At 42.2% G+C, this 22,767-nt stretch overlaps 1 protein-coding gene across 8 annotated transcripts in view; it reads left to right on the top strand.

Annotated features, from left to right (window-relative positions):
* The window catches only part of trim2a (tripartite motif containing 2a), a 239,418-nt gene that overhangs the window by 148,126 nt on the left and 68,525 nt on the right, over positions 1 to 22,767 (top strand). For all 8 annotated transcript variants that reach the window (XM_069926689.1, XM_069926688.1, XM_069926687.1 and 5 more), the window contains one exon: positions 10,532 to 10,635. In XM_069926689.1, coding sequence (XP_069782790.1) covers positions 10,532 to 10,635 — 104 coding nt within the window. The remainder of the gene's footprint in view (positions 1 to 10,531; positions 10,636 to 22,767) is intronic.

The following is a 22,767-nucleotide window of genomic DNA, read 5'->3' as shown; positions in this document are numbered from 1 at the left end:
AGTATTGTGTGCAGTTTTGGTCACCTTATCTAAGGAAGGATGTTCTTGCAATGGAGGGAGTGCAGAGGCGATTCACCAGGCTGATACCTGGAATGCAGGAATGACTTATGAGGAAAGATTGTGCAAATTGGAATTGTACTCGCTGGAGTTTAGAAGATTGAGAGGGGATCTCATAGAGACATATAAAATTCTGGCAGGACTGGACAGAATGGATGCAGATGGGATGTTTCCAATGATGGGAAAATCCAGAACCCGGGCCCATGGTTTGAGGATAATAGGCAAACCATTTAGGACCGAGATGAGGAGGAATTTCTTTACCCAGAGGGTGGTGAATCTGTGGAATTCATTGCACAGAGGGCAGTAGAGGCAGGTTCATTAAATATATTTAAGAGGGAATTAGATATATTTCTTCAGTATAAGTGTATTAAAGATTACGGAGAGAAGGCGGGGACGGGGTACTGAACTTTAAGATCAACCATGATCTCGTTGAATGGCGGAGCAGGCTCGATGGGTCGAATGACCTACTCCTGCTCCTATCTTCTATGTTTCTATGTTTCCAGTTTCCCACTGCTCTTTGCAGCTTTGTACACCTGCACCTTCAATTTTATACTCTCCTTTATTTCCTTTGTTAACTAACCACGGTTGATTTTTCCCTCCCTTGCTGCCCTTTTTCCTGACTGGAATATATTTTTGTTGAGCATTACAAAATATTTCTTTGAAAATCTTCCACTGTTCCTCAACTGTTTCATCAATTAGCCTGTGCTTCCAGTCCACTCTGCCCAATTCCTCCCTCATCCTATGGTAGTCACCCCTGTTTAAGCATAATATATTAGTTTTAGTTCTAACTATTTCCCCTTCCATCTGAATGAGATATTCAATCATACTATGATCGTTATTTCCCAGATGGTCTCTGACTATTACATCATTTACTCTACCTATCTCATTGCATAACACTAGATCCAGGAGAGCATTTTCTCTTGTGGGTTCCTTAACATGCTGCTCAAGAAAGCTATCGCGGATGCATTCTATGAAGTCCTCTTCCAGACTCCCACGACCAACTTGATTTTCAAAATCTATGTGGAAGTTAAAGTCCCTCATGACTACTGCCGTATCATTATTACATGCCTCACTTATCTCTCTATTTATTTCCTGTGCCACTAAGCTATTGTTATATGGTGGGCGATAGATAACACCCACCAATAATTTTTTCCCTTTGTTATTCTTTATCTCTACCCAAATTGACTCAACATTATGCTCTTTAGATCTTATATCATTCCTCACTACTGCCTGGAGCTCATCTTTGATTAAGAGTGCAACTCCACCTCCCTTACCATCCTGTCTATCTCTTTGCACCACCTGATACCCTTGAAAGTTTAATTCCCATTTAGGGTCACCTTGTAGCCATGTTTCCGTGATAGCTACCAAATCATAGGCATGGATACCGATTTGCACCTCAAGTTCACTAACCTTATTTTTAATACTGCGGGCATTCAGATAAAGTGCCCTTATGCTCTTTGTCCTTTTAATATCTAGTGACTTCTGTAACCTTTTTTGATTTTTCTGCCCACTATTTTTCTTTGTAATTTTCTTAAGACTATCATTGACCCGAAAACTCACTGCACCATCTGATTTTTTACTTTCTCCTCCCAACATTACTTTTCCTATTTTACTTTTCCTGGCCATTACTTTATCTTCCCTACCCTTTTTCCTATCACTCTGGTTCCCATACCCCTGCCAAATTAGTTTAAACCTTGCCCCACTGCTGTACCAAACGTACTTGCCAAAATGTTGACACCTTTTGGATTTAGGTGCAACCTGTCCCTCTTGTAAAGATCATGCCTTCCCCAAAAGAGATCCCAATGATCCAAGAAGCCAAATCCTTGCCTTGTACACCAGCACTCAGCCACACGTTCATTTTCCTTATCCTTACATTCTTTTCATCACTTGCATTTGGAACAGGTAGTAATTCCGAGATCACCACTCTAGCGTTCCTGTCTTTCAGCTTTCGTCCTAGCTCACTGTAATCCCTTTTCATTACCTCCTCCCTTTTCTTGTCAATGTCATTTGTACCCACATGTACCAAGACATCAGGCTGCTCTCCCTCTCAGAATATTTTGGACCCGATTTGTGATATCGTACCATTGCACCAGGGAGGCAGCACACCATGCGGGTATACTTATCTGGCTTACAGAACCTCCGGTCCCCACTAACTACTGCATTTCTCCTTTTCCTTTTCTTTTGCACCACTCTGCCAGGCTCATTGTCATTGACCTGGTGCCTGTGACCATCTTCTGTCCGGTCATCTCCTTCAACAGAATCCAACACAACATAACTGTTGCTGAGTGGGATAGTCACTGGTGTGCTCTCTGTTTTTCTCGCTTTTTTCTTTCCCCCCCTGATGGTTTCCCACTTACCTGACATGGGTTCTGGAGTATTTATCGCCCTGAAAGTTGAGTCGATTAACTCTCCCTTACAAGCCGCAGGTCATTAATCTACAACTCCATATCCCTAATTCGCTCCCTTAGTAACTGCATCTGGTGCAGATGTGGCCATTTGGGAGGGTGGAAGTCACCCATTGTTCCCACATCTGACACCCAGTTCAGAGCACTAACCCTATTGGCATGACTCTGAATACGAAGGCAAATAACTCAGCTTACCTTTTCTCCTTGCCTGCTTTCAAAGCCCGATAAGCCAAAGCCAGGAAATCTTACTCCTTCACTGCTCCACTCACTCACTGAACCACTCCTCGCTGGCCACTCCCTCCCCTTTCACTCCTTTTATTGGCCCCTTGACCAATTAACCCTGTCACTTTCAGCAAGCTCCTCCTCCTTTGATTCACAGCCCAACTCTCTCCAAACTCCTCCTCCGACTCCCAGCCAAACCAGGTAGGCCCAAGCCCCGGTAAGCCCCCGACTTTAATAGCTTACCTTCTCCTCACTTTCAGCAAGATCCTCCTCCTCTGACTCACTTTCAGCAAGCTCCTCCTCCTCAGACTCACTTTCATCAAGCTCCTCCTCCTCTGACTCACAGCCCGACTCTCTCCAAGCTCCTCCTCCGACTCCCAGCCGAACCAAGTCGGCCCAAGCCCCGGTAAGCCCCTCGATTTTAATAGCTTACCTTCTCCTCACTTTCAGCAAGCTCCTCCTCCTCTGATTCACAGCCCGACTCTCTCCAAGTTCCTCCTCCGACTCCCAGCCGAACCAAATCTTCTATTTCTCTTTCTTGTATCTGTGTCTCTTCTGACTTTCTTGTTGAGCTGCTTGTCTCGGTTTCTTTGGTCCTCTTCTTCTGGACTGGTTATCTGCTGTGTCTCTTGTTTCCTTTTTTTCTCACCCCTCCCGTTCCTGTTGCTTTCTTTATCTTCCAGCTGGGAGCCCTGCTGTCGGGTCTCTCTCAGCTGTTCGTGCTGTGGAGTTTCACTCCACAGCTGGTCCCCCCTCCTGTCGGTGTTGTCCTTGTCGTGCGCAGTTGCGCACCCCTGTTTGGCTCCGTGAGCTATTTTTGCAGGCCTACGGTTAGTGGGTCCCTACCCTGCGGGGTCTCCACTAACCTCGGGGAGTGGGCTCCTCTTTCCACGGCGGGTCCCTGCTTTTTTGTGCAGGTAAGACCTTCACCTTTCTCTTCCGACGTCTTTCTTTCTTCCCGTTGTTTTTGGCTTTTCTTTCTTAGGTGCCATTTTCTCCACACCTTTATTTTTTATTTGTTGTGATTTGTGCGTCTGGGGCTTTGCTTTTTCTTCACTTTTTTCCTTCTTTTCTGGTATTCTCCTACCAGCCACTACTCCATCAAGTGACTCCTCCGAATTTGATTTTCCAACGCATCAATTTTCTTCAATTAATAATTTATCTGAATTTCCCAACCAGTGAATGAATCCTCCATCTGACCCATCTTTTCTTTACATTATCCCACATCATCCTTATGGTCACGAAAATCTTCTTCAATCTTCTTAAATTTATCTTGCACCTTATCCACCATTTTCACACTTTTCCACATCCAACTTAATAGATGACATTTCCTCTTCATATCAGCAAGTTGTTCCTTCATAGATGATAAACCCTGACCCATCTGAGTTGCCAAATTTTCTACCTGTTTTGATATATCAACTTGTGATGGTGGATCTGACGAATGAGGGTCAGATTTAAACTTTGTTGAAACCTGTTCGGATATGGCTCTATCCTTGTAAAAAAAAAAGTCTCTTCCTCCTCTATACCTGGATAGATTTCTTCTTCTTCCAGTCCCTCTTCAATGTCGCTGCCTTCCTTCTCCATCGATGCAGATGGCATTTCAGCCTGACTCTGGATTCAGATGCCCCCCCTCCTATCAGCCCAGCATCACTGGGCTGAGGGAAGTTGGGTTTTCCTGCAGCTTGGGCCACACACGATGTAATGTGCACGCGTGAAGTTTCACGCATGCGTGGTTGCTCCTCATGATCTGGAGGAGGAAGTCTTCACTGTGTGAAGTCGGTGCCTGAGTCAAATGGATCTTACCCAGGGACTTTTGTTGCAGTCTTGGGTGAAGAGGAATCAACTCTGTAGACTCTTCTTCAAAGGTAGGCCCAAGTTCTTATGTATGTGATAGCTGTTTAAAAGTCATTTCTTTAACTGCTTGTACTTTTGTTTTCCTCATAACTGCTTTAAGAATATATCAACAATATATTCAATATTTTCTAAAAAAGTAGAAAAACTTTAAAATCGGTTTTTAATAGTTCTGCCAGGAGAAGGTGCTTTTCCATGTCTTCTCCCTACTCCATCATGCCACACCACCCCCCCCCCACCCAAATTTCTGTCACCTGTCTGAAGCCTTTAGCTCTCATTCCAGAGATATGGAGATTTCATTCTATATTTATATAATTTCACATGTGTACGGGTGGAAGTGACTCCCCACCTTTGCATTTTATCATTTAAAAAAACATGTTCACAGCTCTACTTTCTGGTGTTTTTCGTACACAAAAGAATGGTATGTGTTTTTATTTGGTAAATAATTAGCATTACCTGAAGGGTGCAATTTTAATTGTGTTTATGCAAGCCATTTCTTATCTCTATCTTAGCAAGGTCTACAAGCTGTTTTCTGTAGTTTGCAAAAAGAGTTCAGCCATTTTGTGACACACAAAATGATTTTGGCTACTTCATAAATATAAGCTGCTTTATAATTCTAACAGAAAAAGCTTTAGGCATTGAGATATAAACCATATTTCCACATTCCCTCCTTTTTATCATTTGGTGATAACTTGTAGTGGGAGAGTGAGACTGATACCCATGCCTGTATGCTTGTATAGCAAACCTTCATGCCAGGAGCAGCAGCACAAAAGGCTGAATCACAATTATATGTAAGATATATGACCCCGATGATTCTCTGAATATCCACTTTAACCAAGCAAACTACCCATCCTTTCCCATGAAACCCTGTGTAAAACTGCCTAACTGACCATGGATATCCAGTATTGCCTTAGAGATATTGAAGGATTCATTTGTGACCTTGGTGATGCACTTATCACCGACAATGGCACATTTATCACTCTGGATCTCTTAACTGGTAATCCACGCATCTTGGGTTTGTTGTCCGAAAAGTTTCAATTCCACCAGCTTTCGAATAACAGCCTCCAACCCTGCCATAGTCTCATTGCCGAATGCCGTCAAGCCTCATATGAGATAATTGTGATTCTTTGTAGCCATCATCCCTGCCAATCTTCCATTGGATATGATGCTGAGCACTCCCCATTCAATGTCGGACCCTAGGGTTTTTGGACAATGTTAGTCCACACAGAATTCCTTTGCCACTCCTCGGGCAATGATCTGTCTTCTGCTTGAGCATTCTTAGGGCATGGGACTACTCAAGGTCCTCGAGTCCCTATGGAAAACAAGGGAGGGAGACGGTTTCCTTTAACGGCGGAAGTAAAAGTTCCATTATAAAGAAATATATATCCTTTCTTTAACCAATAACTGGTGGTAGGGTTTTGAAATATGTCCTCCAAGTGTTTAAATTCTTACTTTCACTTGTCTGTAATCTATTCTGTCTCAAAATCTATTCTATCACTTCCTGAATGGGGTCGGGCTGTGTCTTGAGGGATTCCTCCCATTGAGTTAGTTCGAATATGGAAATAGATTCAACAGCTATAAACATTCATCTTATCAACATAAAAGTTAGAAACATTTAAAAAGGTATTATGTCCACAGATTCTGCGAGATCCTGCTAACTCAGGCCACACTAAAATGAAATTAGCAGAATAGAACACACACAGCAAAATATCACTTTAAAGCATACAGATCTTTAGTTCAGTAATAATCAATTCGTATATGGGAAGAGAATAAGCCTAATCATGAGAGATCAATCTCTAACATAAGCTCACTCCAAAGATACAGAGATTTCATTCTATATTTATGTAATTTCAAATGGGTAAGGGGTAGAAGTGACTCCCCCCCCCCACCTTTGAATTACATCATTTTATCATTTTAAAAAAATATTTTCTCAGCTCTGTTTGCTGGTGTTTATCTTACACAAAATAATATGTTTTGTCCGGCAAATAATGAACATTACTTAAAGTATGAAACTTTAATGATGTTTATGCCAGCTTGATTTCAATTTTAGTTATGTTTACGCAACCCATTTCTTATCTCTATCTTAGTGAGATAAGAACCTGTTTTCTGCAGTTTGCAAAATGAGTTCAGCCATTTTGTGACACACAACATGATTTTAGACATTTTATATTTATAAACTGCCTTCTAATTCTAACAGCAAAAAGCTTTAAACATTGAGATATAAATGATACTTCCACACATGGATTGGAATAAGTTGTTTTCTGGAATGTATGTGCTAGTTAAGTGAAAGACCTTCAAAGGTGACATTTTGATTGTTCAGAATTTGTCTGTCCCTGTCAGCATTAAAAGCAAAGTTGACAGGCTTAGGGAACCTTGATTTTGAGGGATATTGGGGATCTGGTTCAGAAGATGTATAGCAAACGCGGAGTAAATGTGGTAGCTGAGGAGTATAGAAAATGAAAGAAAGTTCTCAAGAAGGAAATCGGGAAGGCGAAGAGAAGACATGAGGTTGCTTTGGCAGACTATGTGAAGGAAAATGCTAAGGGTTTCTATAAGTTTATAAAGAGAAAAAGGAGAGAAAGGGACAAATTGGTCTACTTGAAGACCAGAGTGGTCAGCTCTGTATGGAGCTAAAAGAGATGGAAGAGATCTTAAATGCTGTTGTTTTTTTTATTTTGCATCATTATTCTCTCGGGGAAATTGACACAGAGTCTAGGAAAGTAAGGAAAACAATCACTGAGGTAATGGAACCCTTACAGATTAAAGAGGAGGAGATGCTGCCTCACACAATAAGGGTGGATAAATCCCCAGAGCTTGACAAGATATTACCTTGGGCCTTGAGAGAGGCTAATGTAGAAATTGCAGGGGCTCTGGCAGAAATATTTAAAATGTTCCTAGCCATGGGTTGGAGGGTAACTCATGTTTTTTAAAAATTTAAATTTAGACATACAGCACAGTAACTGGACATTTTGGCCCACAAGCCAGTGCTGTCCAATTTACACTCAATTAACCTGCACCCCCAGTACGTTTTAAATGGTGGGAAGAAGCCGGACACACCCCTCCAGGGAAAACCCATGCAGCCACAGGGAGAACGTACAAACTCCTCACAGACAGCACAAGATTTGAACCCCAGTCCCGATCGCTGGCGCTATAAAGTTTAGTTAAGTTTATTTTATTTATATTGCTCATTTAAAACAACTCACATTGACCAAGGTGCTGTACAGATCATAAATTACATCTTAAGCAGCTATTTAAAGCACAGTATAAAACTGTTACTCGAGGTTCAGAATTGTACATACAACATGGTAACAATCAGCAATCACCTCAAAATGCTTGCGAGTAAAAATACAACTTCAGCCTGAATTTATTCCACTTTATTCCCTGGAGCATAGAAGAATGAGGGATATTTGATAGATGTATGTAAAATGATGAGGGAGGTAGACAGAATAAATGTAGGTAGGCTTTTTCCACTAAGGGTAGGTGAGATACAAACCAAAGAACATGGGTTAAGGGTGAAAGGGGAAAAGTTTAGGGGGAAGGTGAGAGGGAACTTCTTCACACAGAGTGATGTGAGTGTGGAATAAGCTGCCATCTCAAGTGGTGAATATCGGCTTAATTTAAACACTTAAAAAGGGACAGTGAATGGATGGGAGAGGTATGGAGGGCTATGTTCTAGGTTCAGATCAGTGGGACTAGGCAGAAAAATGGTTTGGTGTAGACTAGAAGGGCTGAAGGGGGCTGTTTCTGTGCTATAGTGTTCTCTGGAAAAGTGTGTGTGCTTATAAATGGCAGCAGTTGGTGGTGAGAATGAGTAAGGTTTCAGGAGGAACAGTGAATAAAAGGCAAGCAGACGAGTTGGGTGGCCATTTTAGGAGTGGCAGTACTTGAGGCCGAAGTGCTGCGATTGAGGGCAAGTGCAGTCTTCAGTTCAAGAGAATCTCGCAGATAGAGGATTGAGAAGTAAGATGAACTCTTTACTCTCAGTTGATAGATAGTTGGGATGTAATTTAAGACAGAGGTATACTCCTACAGGATATGCAAGATCAGAGAAACCTCCTAGTCTTATACCTATGGGAACTGTGACCAGTTGCAGTACATGTTTGACTGTGTCAAGGAACTAGAGATGGATGAACTTGAAAATATTTAAGACACAGTGAGATAGACTTTTGCATCGTAGGAGAATTAAAGGATGCATGGTAACTGGAGCTCAGCCGTGATCTTCTTGTATTGCAGGGCAAGCTCATTGGGTCAGATGGCCTACTCCTCCTAGTTATTTTTATGTTTTCATTAAGGATGCGTGGAGTTTGAGATAATTAGTCAGACAGCATTGTAATGGGCCGATTCGGCCCTATGAGTCCATTTTGCACCAAATTAATCTCTACCCTGGTACATTTTTGAAGGGTGGGAGGAAACTGCAGCCCCCGAAGGAAACCCACGCAGACATGGAGAGAATGTAGAAACTCCTTACATACAGTGTGAGATTCAAACCCAGGTTCAGTCCTGTTAGAATTAGAACATCTTGATCAGGTGTTCTCTTAATAGCTTTGCTCCAGGCGAAACAAATCCAGCCTTTTCAGTGAGGGAACCTCCTCCTTGTACCCTTGCCACCCATCAACATTTGTCAATGAATAGAAGGCAGAGCTGGGATAAATGTTTTTCTGGTCGGCAATTGGTGGTTAGTAGTGTGCTGCAGGGATCATTGCTGGCCTACATCTATCTGTACACTGTGATTGGGCAGAGGAGACCACGTGTAGCTTTGCGAAATGTGCTGATTACTCCTCATTGAGTGGAAAATCAAATTGTGCAGAGGTATATTGGCGAAGTGAGTGGGAAAGAGTGTGGTAGACAGAGATCAACATTGGTAAATGTTAAAAGGAGAAATAGTGCATTGAACTGTTATTTCAATGGAGAGCAATTGCAGCGTGATTTTGTGCACAAAAAACCTCTGAAAACTTGCGTTTGAGTCACAAGAAGCTACTTTGCAGGTGAAGTTGCATTTAAAAGCAAGGAGGCTCATCTGTAATTATATAGGGAACTGGTGAGGCTATCACTGAAGTACTGCATGCAGTTTTGGTTCATTACTTGAGGTTGCATCACTGTCTGGTGTGGAGGCGCCAACTCTCAGGACAAGAATAAACTCCAGAGAGTTGTTACTCAGCCTGCCACATCACGGGCACCAGCGTTCACTCCATCGAGGACATCTATATGAGGCGCTGTCTTAAAAAAGCAGCCACTTGCCTCAAAGATTCCCACCACCCAGGCCACACCATCATCACTCTGCTATCGTCGGCACAAAGGTATAGGACCCTAAAGACGAGCCCTCAGCGGCACAAGGACAACTTCTTACCCATTACCATCAGATTCCTGAATAATCAGTGAACCAAAGACACTGTACTATTATTTTATTTTTTTATAGTAATGACCTAAGGTAGTTATAATATGAATGTTTGCACTGTGACGCTGCCACAAAACACCGAATATCATGACTTGTTCATGACAAGAAATTCCGATTCTGAAAGGATATGCTGACTTTGGAGACAGTGCAGAGGATATTCACCAGGATGATTTTGGAAAGGAAGGGATTAGATTATTAGAAGAAATTGGGAAGATACTCATTGGAATTAAGAAAGATGAAAGGGGATTTTTGTTTAAAGATAAAATTATGAAAAGAATAGATGAGATAAATGTAGATGAAACCAGAACTCAGGCGAGTAGATTTAAGACAGCTGAGGAGGAATTGTTTCTCTCAGAGAGCATTCTCTGCCTCCTCATTAAATGTATTCACGACACAGATCTTTGAATATTGGGGGAATTAAGAGTTATGGGGAATGGGCAAGTATGTGGAGTTGAGTTCATGGCCAAATTAGCCATGATCATTGAATGGGAGAGCAGGCTTGTCAGGCCAGATGGTGTATTCCTGCTCCTCTTTGTTGTGTTCTTCTGTTCATTTGTCTTTCTAAAGAAAATCTTTCTGCTTTTCTTTTTCCCCTTTGCAGGTACTAAAGGAAGGAATAAAGGGGAATTTACCAATTTGCAGGGAGTGGCAACATCCAGCAATGGAAAGGTCATGATTGCAGACAGTAACAATCAATGTGTGCAGGTAGGGGGATGTAGATGTAATTTCAAGGCCTCCATCAAGCGTCCCTAACCCATCTTCGTTCATGTATGTTCTCCTGTGCATTGCACACTTGTCATCAATATATTCTTCTGAACTGTTAAATGAGTATTATTGTTGCATTATTTTTAAATTGACCTGTGATAATTTTAGGAAAGTTGATAGCTATCTACCTTGAAACTGACCCCCACCAATTTTGTGAATGGTGTTAGCTAGGTTTGGTATACATGGTAGCACTACATCGTGGGCTGAAGGGTCTGTACTGTGCTGTTTTAGTCTATGGTCCCCGGACTCATAAACAGATGTTTGATCAGAACCACCACCACTTCCTCTGCTGGCCTCTTTGAACAGAATAGGCTTATCAACAAAAAAACGCAGCAACCAGTCAAGAGTTTATAAAGTCATTTAGCACTGAAATGGGCTCTTCAATCTACTTGTTTCCATGCCAACCATCTGATACTCATTTGTGCAAATCCCATTTCCCAGTACTTGGTCCATAGTATTCAGAGCATGAATGAAAGAACTTGTCTAGATGCATACCAGATGTTGGAGCCTCCACCACCCACACCAGGAATACATTCTAAGCCAGCCACTGGGAGAAAAGATTCTTTCTCTGATCTCTAAATCTCATTTTACTGAAATCTATACCCTCCTATTTTAGATATCTCTGCTATCAGGGAAAAAGTTATTATCATACGTCTGCCCTTCACAATATTAAGCATCTTGATCAGGTGTTCTCTTAATAGCTTTGCTCCAGGCGAAACAAATCCAGCCTTTTCAGTGAGGGAACCTCCTCCTTGTACCCTCTCCATTGCAGTTATTTCCTTCCAATGGTGTGGTGACCAAAATATGCAGATACTACATGCCGTCTAACCATTGCTCCACAAAGTTGTATCATAACCTCTTTGCTCTTGTATTCTCTGCTTCATATGATCAAGACGGGTATGGGCATTCTTCATCACTTTACTGCAACCTTTAGGAATCCTTGGACTTGTTCATCAAGGTATCTCCCTTCATCATTACCCTCCAGGGCCCTGCTATAATCTTTGCATTACTTCTATTTGGCCTTTCAAATTCCAATGCCTCTTGCTCTACTGGTATGTTTTCATTCATATTTAAAGCATTAAAGTCTGCAGCAGTAAAGGTCCTTGCACTTTTCTCTGTGGCACAGTGCTGGTCACAAGATACCAATTACAACTACCCTAAACTGTAGCCTTTCTTTGATTACTAAAGTGGTTTTGGATTTAATTTGCTAATTTGCCCTGGAAGACAGAAATTCTAATTTTTTTTGTAAAGGTTCCTTTTCAAAAGCTGTACTGAAGTCTCTGTGGACACCTTCAATCACTGCCTTTATCAATGCATTTTGTTACCTTTGGAAAATTTCAGTCAGATATTTCCCAATTAACACCATGCTGATCAGTTTTGATTAAATTCTGCCTTTCTAAGTGTAGTACAGATCTTTCAGCCCATAATGAAGATACAAACCTGCTCCATGATCAATCTTACACACACAACACTCTCTATTTTCTTGCAGCTATGTGTCTTTTAAATGTTCCAATGCCAGCAGTGCATACCAGGTACCCACCACCACCCGTGGTGGAGTGGGGATTGGGGAAATGCAACAACCTCTGTTGTCTCCCCTAAACTCCCCCTCTCAATTTGAACAGATGCTCTAATTGGCCATTGCTGGGGGGAAAAGCGACTGGCTTACCATCTGTGACTCTCATCATCTTGTACACCACTGTCACATCTCATTATCTTTTGCTCCAAAGATAAAAGCTCAACCTTTCCTCATAAGTCCTGTTCTCGAATGGAAGCAGCGTCGTGCTAAATATTCTCCGCATCCTCTTTGAAACTTCCACTTTTGTGATCAGAACTGAACACATTGTGATCTAACCAGAGTTTTTATAGAGCTGCAGCAGTTCCTCACAGCTCTTGGACTCGATTTCCCCCAATAATGTGGGTGTATTTGGGCAGTATGGGCTCATAGGCCAGAAATGCCTGTTGCTATGCTGTTTCTCTGAATTGTGACTTCTTAACCAACCACTTAACTTGCACAGCAACCTTGAGGTGTGCATGGAGTTAATCCCAAGATCCCTCTGTTTCTGAACACTTAAGTATCCTGCCATTAACCATGAACTTTGCCTTCAAGTTGGATCTTCCGAAATGTTTCAGATTTTGTTCTTCCAGGTTGTACCTGGCCTGCCGCTTCTCCTCCCAACTATGCATCCTGTCTCTATCCCATTGTAGCCTATGACAACACTCTAGCCACAGCACCTCCAAGCTTCATGTCATCTGAAAACTTGCTAACCCACCACTCCACTTACTTGCACATCATTTATATAAATCAGATCCCTGCAGAACACCACTTATCACAGATGTCCAGTCAGAATATGTTGAATCTATTACCACCTTCTGTGGGCAATCCAATTTCAAATCCATGCAGCCAAGTTTCTATGGAACAGATGCTTCATGACTTCCAGGATGAGCCTACCATAGGAACCTTGACAAACACCCCTCTTGACTGCTGCTACATCACCATGTTATCAGCAAGACCAAAGGAGCCAACACTCTTGACTGCTGCTACATGACCACATTACCTGCAAGACCAAAGGAGCCAACACTCTTGACTGCTGCAACATCACCACGTTACCTGCAAGATCAAAGGAGCCAACACTCTTGACTGCTGCAACATCACCACGTTACCTGCAAGACCAAAGGAGCCAACACTCTTGACTGCTGCTACATCACCATGAAGAACACCTACTGAGCCATCCCACAACTGCACTTTGGCAAGTCTGATCACCTGGCTGTATTTCTACTCCCGGCGTACAAACAGTCACTGAGGAGCACAGCACCAATGGCACAGAAACATTTATATAAAGTATGGTTGAGGGAGGCAGAGAAGTGTCTGCAGGACTGCTTTGAATCAGTGGACTGTCCCATATTCAAGAACTTACCATTAGACTAGAATGAATATGCAACATGTGTCACTGACTTCATCAGGACCTGTGTGGATGAGTGTGTGGCCACAAGCACATACCAGGAGTTCCTCAACCAGAAGCCTTGGATGAATCAGAAGATTTGCAACCTGCTGAGGCCAAGATTAAGGAAGTTGAAGGAGGATGATCCAGATCTTGATTAAAAAGTCCAGGCATGACCTGTGGAAGGCTACCTCTGCAACAAAGAATCAATTCCGGAGGATGCTAGTCACTGAGACAGATACTCGCCAGCAATGGCAGGGATTGCAGGCGGTTGGACACCATGAATGACTGTGATGCTTCATTACCTGAACATCTTCTATGCCTGCTTTGAGAGGGAGAACCCAAAAGTTCCTACAAGAAACTTTGCATTTAACACCATCACCATCCTCCCCTCAAAACTGATCAGCAAACTCCAAGACCTGGGAGTTAACACCCCACTGTTCAATTAGATCATGGACTTCCTCACCTCCAGACCACAATCAGTGAGGATTGGGAGAATATCTCCTCTACAATCTCTATTTCTTTGGCTTGGCTTCACGGACGAAGATTTATGGAGGGGTAATGTCCACGTCAGTTGCAGGCTCGTATGTGGCTGACAATCTCTATTACTACCAGAGCCACACAGGGCTCCACTGACTTTACACCTATGATTGTGTGGCTTGGTACAACATTAAGACTATCTACAAATTTGCTGACGATTCCATGGTAGTGGCTTGTATAAAGGATTGGGATGAGTCAGCATACAGGATGGAGATGGAAAACATTCCTTTATCTACAGGGAACACTGCCATCAGAGCAGTAGCAATCCTCAAAGACCCTCCCCACCCACCTCACCCACCGTTCTCACTGCTGCCATCAGGAAAGAGGTATAGGTGCCACGAGACTCACACCACCAGGTTCAGGAACAGCTGCTCCCCCTCAACCATCAGTCTCCTCAACAACAAACTCAATCAGGGACTCCTTAGGACTCATGCACTTAATTGATTTTCATTTTTATTCTCTCAGTATTGCACATGCAATTTGTTTACATTGATTATCTGCTTACAGTTCTTTATTTGTTTATATGTATACACTGAGTACAGTTTTTCTTGCATTACCAATTGGTGGTGATTCTGCCGTCCCCACAGGATAAATAATCTCAGAGTTGTATGTGATGTCATGTATGGACTCTGACAATAAATCTGAAATCTGCCCCTGTGATATCTGCCTCCTGAGGCTAACGTCAGAACATTATTCAAGAGGATGAACCCTGATAAGGCTTCGTGCTCTGTCAGTATACCTGGCAGGGTACTGAAAATCTGAGCCAACCAACTCACTGGAGTATACACAGATATTTTCAACCTCACACTGCTGCAGTCGGAGGTTCCCATCTGCTTCAAAAGGGCATCATTCATCCCAGTGCCTAAGAAGAGATGAGTGAGCTGCCTCAATGACGACCGCCCAGTAGAACTCGCATCAACTGTGATGAAATGCTTTGGGAGATTGGTCAAGACCAGAATGAACACTTACTTGAGTAAAGGACTGGACGCACTGCAATTTGCCTGTCGTCACAATCACTCCACAGCAGTGGTGCAATATTACTGGATCTCCACTCAGCTCTGGATCACCTGGACAACAGCAACTCAGAGATTATAGCTCAGCTTTCAACACCTTTATTTCCTCAGTTCTGGTCAACAAGCTCCAACCCTGGGCCTCTGCAGCTGGTCCTTGACTTCTTTATCGGAAGACCACAGTCAGAATGAATTGGAAACAATTCATCAGAATCACAGACAGCAATGAGGAAGCATACAGGAGGGAGATAGATCAGCTAACTGAGTGGTGTTACCACAATAAGTTTGTTCTTAATGCTAGAATAACTACGGAGTTGATTGTGGACTTCAACAGAAAGTCAGGAGAATATGATCCAGTCTTCATTGAGGGGTCAGCAGTGGAGAGGGTGAAGCACTTCAAGTTCCTTGGTGTTAAGATCTTTGAGGATCTGTCCTGGAACCTCCAAGTTGATGCAATTTTGAAGAAGGCTCGCCAGCGGCTATACTTTGTGAGGAGTTTGAGGAGATTCATTACGCCACTGAAAACTCTAGAAAACTTCATAGGTGTACTGTGGAGAGCATTCTGGCTGGTTGCATCACTGTCTGGTACGGAGGTGTCTACGCTCAGGACATGAAAAAACTCCAGAGGGTTGTTAACTTGGGACCAGACTTCACTCTATTGAGGACATCTACAAGAAGTGGTGTCATAAAAAAGCAACCTCTACCATCAAGGGCCCCCACCACCCAGACAATGCCCTGTTCATTCTGCTACCATCAGGAAGGAGGTACAGGAGCCTGAAGACGAACACTCAGTGGCACAAGGACAGCTTCTTCCCCTTACTTTGTATTTTTCTTGCACTATTTTTATTTATTTTGTAAGGTGGTTTATATAAATGTTTCCACATGTTTCCATACTGCTACGAAGCAACACATTCTGTGATTATGACAATAAATTCTGATTCTGAGCTGTGATTTGCAATCCACTCTGAGACACCACCCCCCACCTTCCTCCCTCTTTTACCTCCTTCCCTATTCCTTTTGGAACATCTAAAAACCAGAACATCAAACATCCAATTGTGCCCTTTCCCCAGCCATTGCAATAGCCATCTCATCATTATTCTACGTACTCAGTTCATCACTCTAATTCTTGATATTTCTCCAATTGAACACTTTTCAACCCATCCATCCAACTTCACTTTAGCCCTCTTCACTGTCCATTTTTCCTCACAGTCTCCTTTATCATTACATCTACATTTTCCCCCATCTGCTACATACGACCCAAGTCTGGTTTACATCCAATTTAGTTTAAAACCCTCCACAACAGCTTGAGCAAGCCTGCCCTCCAGGATATTAGTCCTTCTCGGCTTCAGGTGGTCCATTTTGTACAAACCACACCCTCCCCAGAAGAGATCCCAATAAATCTAAAACCTACATCCTGTACTAATTCTTCAGCCACGCATTCATCTGCCATATCTTCCTATTCTTGCCCTTAGTGTGTGTGGCATTCTGTCTGTCAGAAATGTTTTCACTTACTCCATCCCCCTGCCACCCAATGACATTTCCTTCCAGGTCTAAATTTATCTCTGGCTTATCCTAGATAGTGGAGTTTAAAACTTGAGGGTGGAAATTAAAAGTGAGGGGAAAGATTTGGAAGGGACTGGAGGTCCACTTTTTATATTCACAGGGTGGCAGGTAAGTAGGTATGAGCTGCCAGAGGCAGGTAAAATTGCAACATTGAAAACATTTAGACAGGTACTCCAAAACAACCAAAGATCTGACTGCATCACTGAGAACACATTTTTTTGCATTACCTACCAACTGTGAAAATATATTTGTTACCTTTTTTTTCACATTATGGCATTATGCATGCGTGTTATGAACTGGGAAGCTGAAGGAAGCAGAACTTTAATTGCAGCTGTACATTGTGCATGTGACAACAAACTTCATTCATGGACTTGTGCATTGATTCTTTCATTGCAGTGATTTCTGCATTACTGTGATGCTTAGGATATTAGTCCAATGCAGGCAATGGAGTCTAGCTTACGATGTGACAACTTGATCAGCGAGGACAAGTGGTCAACCTGATGGGCCTGTTTCTCTGCTGTAAAACTGACTCTATTATCCCTTGAATGAAGAAGTCCCAGGAGCTTGAATCTTGGGCCTTCATGAATTTAAGGGTTGCACATCCTCATGATCATTGATGTGCTGCCGTGGACTTTAGCATTAGGGCCCACTGGAATTTCTAAACTGATTTATTGAAGGCTGAAGCTGACATTGTTTTGCATGGACAATATAGAATGTTATCTGGTGTGGAGGTGCTAATGCTCAGGATAAGATAAAACTCCAGAGGGGTGTTAACTCTGCCTGCGACATCAAGGGCACCAGACTTCACTCCATTGAGGTCATTCACGAGGTGGTGTCTTAAAAAAGCAGGCTCTATCCTTAAGGACCCCCACCACCCAGGACATGCCCTCTTCACTCTGCTACTATCGGAAAAAAGATGACCACTCAACAGCATAAAAGCAGCTTCTTCCCCGCTGCCATCAGATTCCTGAATGATCAATGAACCAAAGGCACTGCCTGACTTTGACTTTTCTTGCACTATTTTTATTTATTTTGTAAGGTGGTTAATAGCAAAGTTTGCACTGTGATGCTCCCGCAAACCAATGAACCGTGATTTGTTCATGACATAAATTCTGATTTGGAGCTGCTTGGGATGAAGGTAACAAGAACCCTTGCTCTTTCTCCAGACCCTGTTAGCAAATTCACAGTCTGCAAATAGGTGGCCAACCATCTCCTTTCCCATCTCAGACACTTCAAGGTCAAAGGGTAATAAAACTCAAAACGGTCAACCAGTTTACCTATCTCGGCTGCACCATTTCATCAGATGCAAGGATCGACAATGAGATAGACAACAGACTCGCCAAGGCAAATAGCGCCTTTGGAAGACTACACAAAAGAGTCTGGAAAAACAACCAACTGAAAAACCTCACAAAGATAAGCGTATACAGAGCCGTTGTCATACCCACACTCCTGTTCGGCTCCGAATCATGGGTCCTCTACCGGCACCACCTACGGCTCCTAGAACGCTTCCACCAGCGTTGTCTCCGCTCCATCCTCAACATCCATTGGAGCGCTCACACCCCTAACGTCGAGGTACTCGAGATGGCAGAGGTCGACAGCATCGAGTCCACGCTGCTGAAGATCCAGCTGCGCTGGATGGGTCACGTCTCCAGAATGGAGGACCATCGCCTTCCCAAGATCGTATTATATGGCGAGCTCTCCACTGGCCACCGTGACAGAGGTGCACCAAAGAAAAGGTACAAGGACTGCCTAAAGAAATCTCTTGGTGCCTGCCACATTGACCACCGCCAGTGGGCTGATAACGCCTCAAACCGTGCATCTTGGCGCCTCACAGTTTGGCGGGCAGCAGCCTCCTTGGAAGAAGACCGCAGAGCCCACCTCACTGACAAAAGGCAAAGGAGGAAAAACCCAACACCCAACCCCAACCAACCAATTTTCCCTTGCAACCGTTGCAATCGTGTCTGCCTGTCCCGCATCGGACTGGTCAGCCACAAACGAGCCTGCAGCTGACGTGGACTTTTTACCCCCTCCATAAATCTTCGTCCGCGAAGCCAAGCCAAAGAAACAGGAAATATGTGACCAGCACGGCTCCTCTCTCTGCCAGCTAGGCGAGGTATCGGTGCTTGTTTTTGAGTTCTGGTGACAAGGCATTCAGATGTGATTTAGTCTGTTCAGAGAAGTACCACTTAGTATTCATGGAGTCCTTGTTCCATGGTGTCTGCAAGATGTTCCTTGCCTGATCACAAAAGGTTGTCTGGAAGAACCTTTCCACAAAGGATAGGTGGCATATCAATATCCTCCCTACAAGCTTGGGGATTGTATGATGACAGGCCTAGGACTTTCCTTCACAACACCTGCGACAGATAGAACACGAACATGTGAGGAGTCACGTGATGGAGTAGTGGCCGGTCAGGGAATTCCAGCCCTCTCCGGAAAAGTTGAAAAAAAACACACAAAACACAAAGGTACAAGAATAAAAATTAAAACAAAGTAAAAGTAAAGGTGAGAAGAAAATGGCAGCGAAGAGAGAAAAGTCGAAAGCAACGGGAAGAAGAGAAGAAGAAATAACGTCGGAAGAAGAAGGTGAAGGCCTTACCTGTCCGAGGAGGCCCGCCGCGGAGAGAGAAGCCCGCTCCCTCAGGTCGGTGGAAGTCCCGAGCTTGGGACTACAAAAATGGCTCGCGGAGCCGAGTAAAAGTGCGCAACCGTGCATGCGCGATGCGCATGAAAAAAATCACACTGACGGGAGGGGGGAACAGCTGAGGAGTCGATCTCCACAGCTGAGAGTGACAGCTGCAACACAGCAACAGGAAGAGAACACAGAAAACAACGAGAACAAGAAAGAAGAGAGCAAAAAGAAAACATGGAAACAACAGATGGCCAACCCAGAAGAAGAAGAAGAACATAGAGAAATGGAAGAAGAAGGGAAAGGCAGGACAATGGATATATATATTTTTTAAAGAATATATGGAATCAGTAAAAGAATGGCAATTACAAGAATTTAATGAAATAAAAAGAAAAATTAAGAGTGCAGAAGAAAAAATGAATAAAATAGAGATGGTCATATCAGAGATAGGAAAAAGAGTGGACAATGTGGAAGAACGAGAAATAATCGTAGAAATGGAAGTAGAGGACTTAAAAGAGAAATTAGAAGAATCTAATAAAAGAGTTTGAGAGGCACAGGAGCTGTTGGCTCGAGGGATGGATATAATGGAAAACTATAATAGAAGAAATAATATAGGGATGATGGGCCTTGGGGAAGATGAGGAAGGCAGGAATGTGGGAGAGTTTATAAAAGGTTGAATCCCCGGGGTCCTGGGAGGACCAGGATTACAGGAAGAAATGGGGATGGAGAGGGCACGTAGAGCACTGGCCCCGAGACCACGGCCGCAGCAGAGGCCAGGGTCCATTTTGGTAGGGTTCTTGGGATGTACGGCAGGAGAGAATGTATCAGAGAGAGCAATGAGGAAAATGGGGGAGGACAGGGAGCCACTGGAATGCAGGGGTCAAAAAATTTTTTTCTATCCAGACATGGGTTTTGAGCTCCTGAAGAAGAGGAAGGAGTTCAGTACAGCGGGAACGATCCTATGGAGAAAAGGATATAGGTTTGTGTTGGGGTACCCGGCGGTGCTTGAGGTGGTTATTCCGGGGCAGTGGGGCGGACTGTTCTCGGATCCGGAGGAAGTGTGAAAATTTGCAGGACAGCTGCGGAACAGGCAGAGAGATGGAGACATGTAATGAGAGTAAAAATGACCACGAACTATATGTATGTGTGTATATGGGTATATATATAGATGTGTATGTATATACATGTGTACATGAGTGTATCCGTATTTAGAGGAAAATATATAGAGTATAGATAAGAATTGATAAGGGAATGAAAGGGAACAGAGGAAATAAGGAGAGAATTAAAAGAGTGACCTTTGTTATATATGAAAATTGAAAACTTTTCCGGGGGGGGGGGCTGGGTGGGGAGGAGTTACAGTCACTGCAAAATCAGTTGACGCTTGCGAGTGAATTCGCAAATCCAAATGGAGAGGGGAGATGTGGTTGCCCGACAAGATATAAAGGGCAACTCAGGAGGGGGAGGGGAGAATGGGGTTAAAGAAATTTTAGATAGGAGAATAAGGGAAATGTTTGATGTTTTAGAAATGTTGTCTTATAAAGTGTTCAAAACAAGAAAGCAGAAATGGATAAGAAGAAAAGGTGATGATGAGGAAACGGAAAGGGAAGATAAACAAAGTATGAAATGGCTACCTTGAACTATATGACTTTAAATATTAACGGAATACATAGCCAAATCAAAAGGAAGAAATTGCTAAATTTACTGAAAAAAGAAAAAATTGATTTAGCATTCGTGCAAGAAACACATTTAACTGACATGGAGCATAAGAAATTAAAGAGAGATTGGGTAGGACATGTAACAGCAGCATCATATAATTCAAAAGCTAGAGGAGTAGCTATATTAATCAGTAAAAATGTACCAATTAAAATAGAAGAGGAAATAATAGATCCAGCAGGGAGATATGTAATGATAAAATGTCAGATATATTCGGAGTTTTAGAATTTACTCAATGTATATTCACCTAACGAAGAAGATCAAAAATTTATGCAAGATATTTTTTTGAAGATAGCAGATACGCAAGGGAACATATTAATAGGAGGGGATTTCAACCTTAATTTGGATTCAAATATGGATAAAACTGGGAAAAAAATTAACAGAAAGAACAAAGTAACCAAATTTATAATTAAATCGATGCAAGAAATGCAACTTTTGGATATATGGAGGAAGCAACACCCAAAGGAAAAGGAATATTCATATTATTCGGGTAGACATAAAACATATTCAAGAATAGACCTATTCCTGTTATCAGCTCGTATGCAAGACAGAGTAAGAAAAACAGAATATAAAGCTAGAATATTATCGGACCATTCACCCTTGATATTGACAATAGAGTTAGAGGACATCCCTCCAAGAATGTATAGATGGAGATTAAACTCCATGCTACTTAAAAGGCAGGATTTTAGAGAATTCATTGAAAGACAAATTAAAATGTACTTTGAAATAAATACGGAATCAGTGAAAGATAAGTTTATACTATGGGATGCAATGAAAGCGTTCATCAGAGGGCAAATAATAAGTTATGTAACTAAGATGAAGAAGGACTACAATCAGGAAACAGAGCAGTTGGAAAGGGAAATAGTAAATATAGAAAAAGAATTAGCAATGAAAGGAAGATACAACTAAAAGAAGAGAATTGGCAGATAAAAAAATAAAATATGAAACACTACAAACATATAAGGTGGAGAAGAACATAATGAAGACAAAACAGAAATATTATGAACTAGGGGAAAAAACGCACAAAATACTAGCATGGCAGCTTAAGACAGAACAAACTAAGAGAATGGTATTGGCATCAAGGAAAAAAGACACACAAATCGCATATAATCCAACGGAGATTAATGAAAACTTCAGAGAATTCTATGAACAATTATACCAAACTGAAAATGAAGGAAAAGAAGACAAAATAGATGAATTTTTAACTAAAATTGAACTACCAAAATTACAAATAGAGGAACAAAATAAATTAACAGAACCATTTGAAATAGTAGAAATACAAGAGATAATAAAAAAACTACCAAATAATAAAACACCAGGAGAGGATGGATCCCAATAGAATTCTATAAAACATTTAAAGCTTTATTAATTCCTCCCCTCCTGGAAGTAATCAACCAGATTGACAAAATACAAAGCTTACCAGATTCATGCAAAACAGCAATAATTACAGTAATACCAAAGACAGGGAAAGATCCACTCGCACCAGCATCATATAGACCAATATCATTACTTAACACAGATTATAAGATAATAGCTAAACCATTAGCAAACAGATTAGCCGATTATGTACCTAAAATGGTAAATCTAGACCAAACTGGATTTATTAAAAAAAGACGAACAACAGACAATATTTGTAAATTTATTAACTTAATTCATGCAGTAGAAGGGAGTAAATTGCCAA

This window comes from Narcine bancroftii, chromosome 3, assembly GCF_036971445.1.
Source record: "Narcine bancroftii isolate sNarBan1 chromosome 3, sNarBan1.hap1, whole genome shotgun sequence".
Lineage (NCBI taxonomy): Eukaryota > Metazoa > Chordata > Chondrichthyes > Torpediniformes > Narcinidae > Narcine > Narcine bancroftii.
Note: the sequence above shows the minus strand (reverse complement) of the source record. Positions and strands in the feature narration are given on the sequence as shown.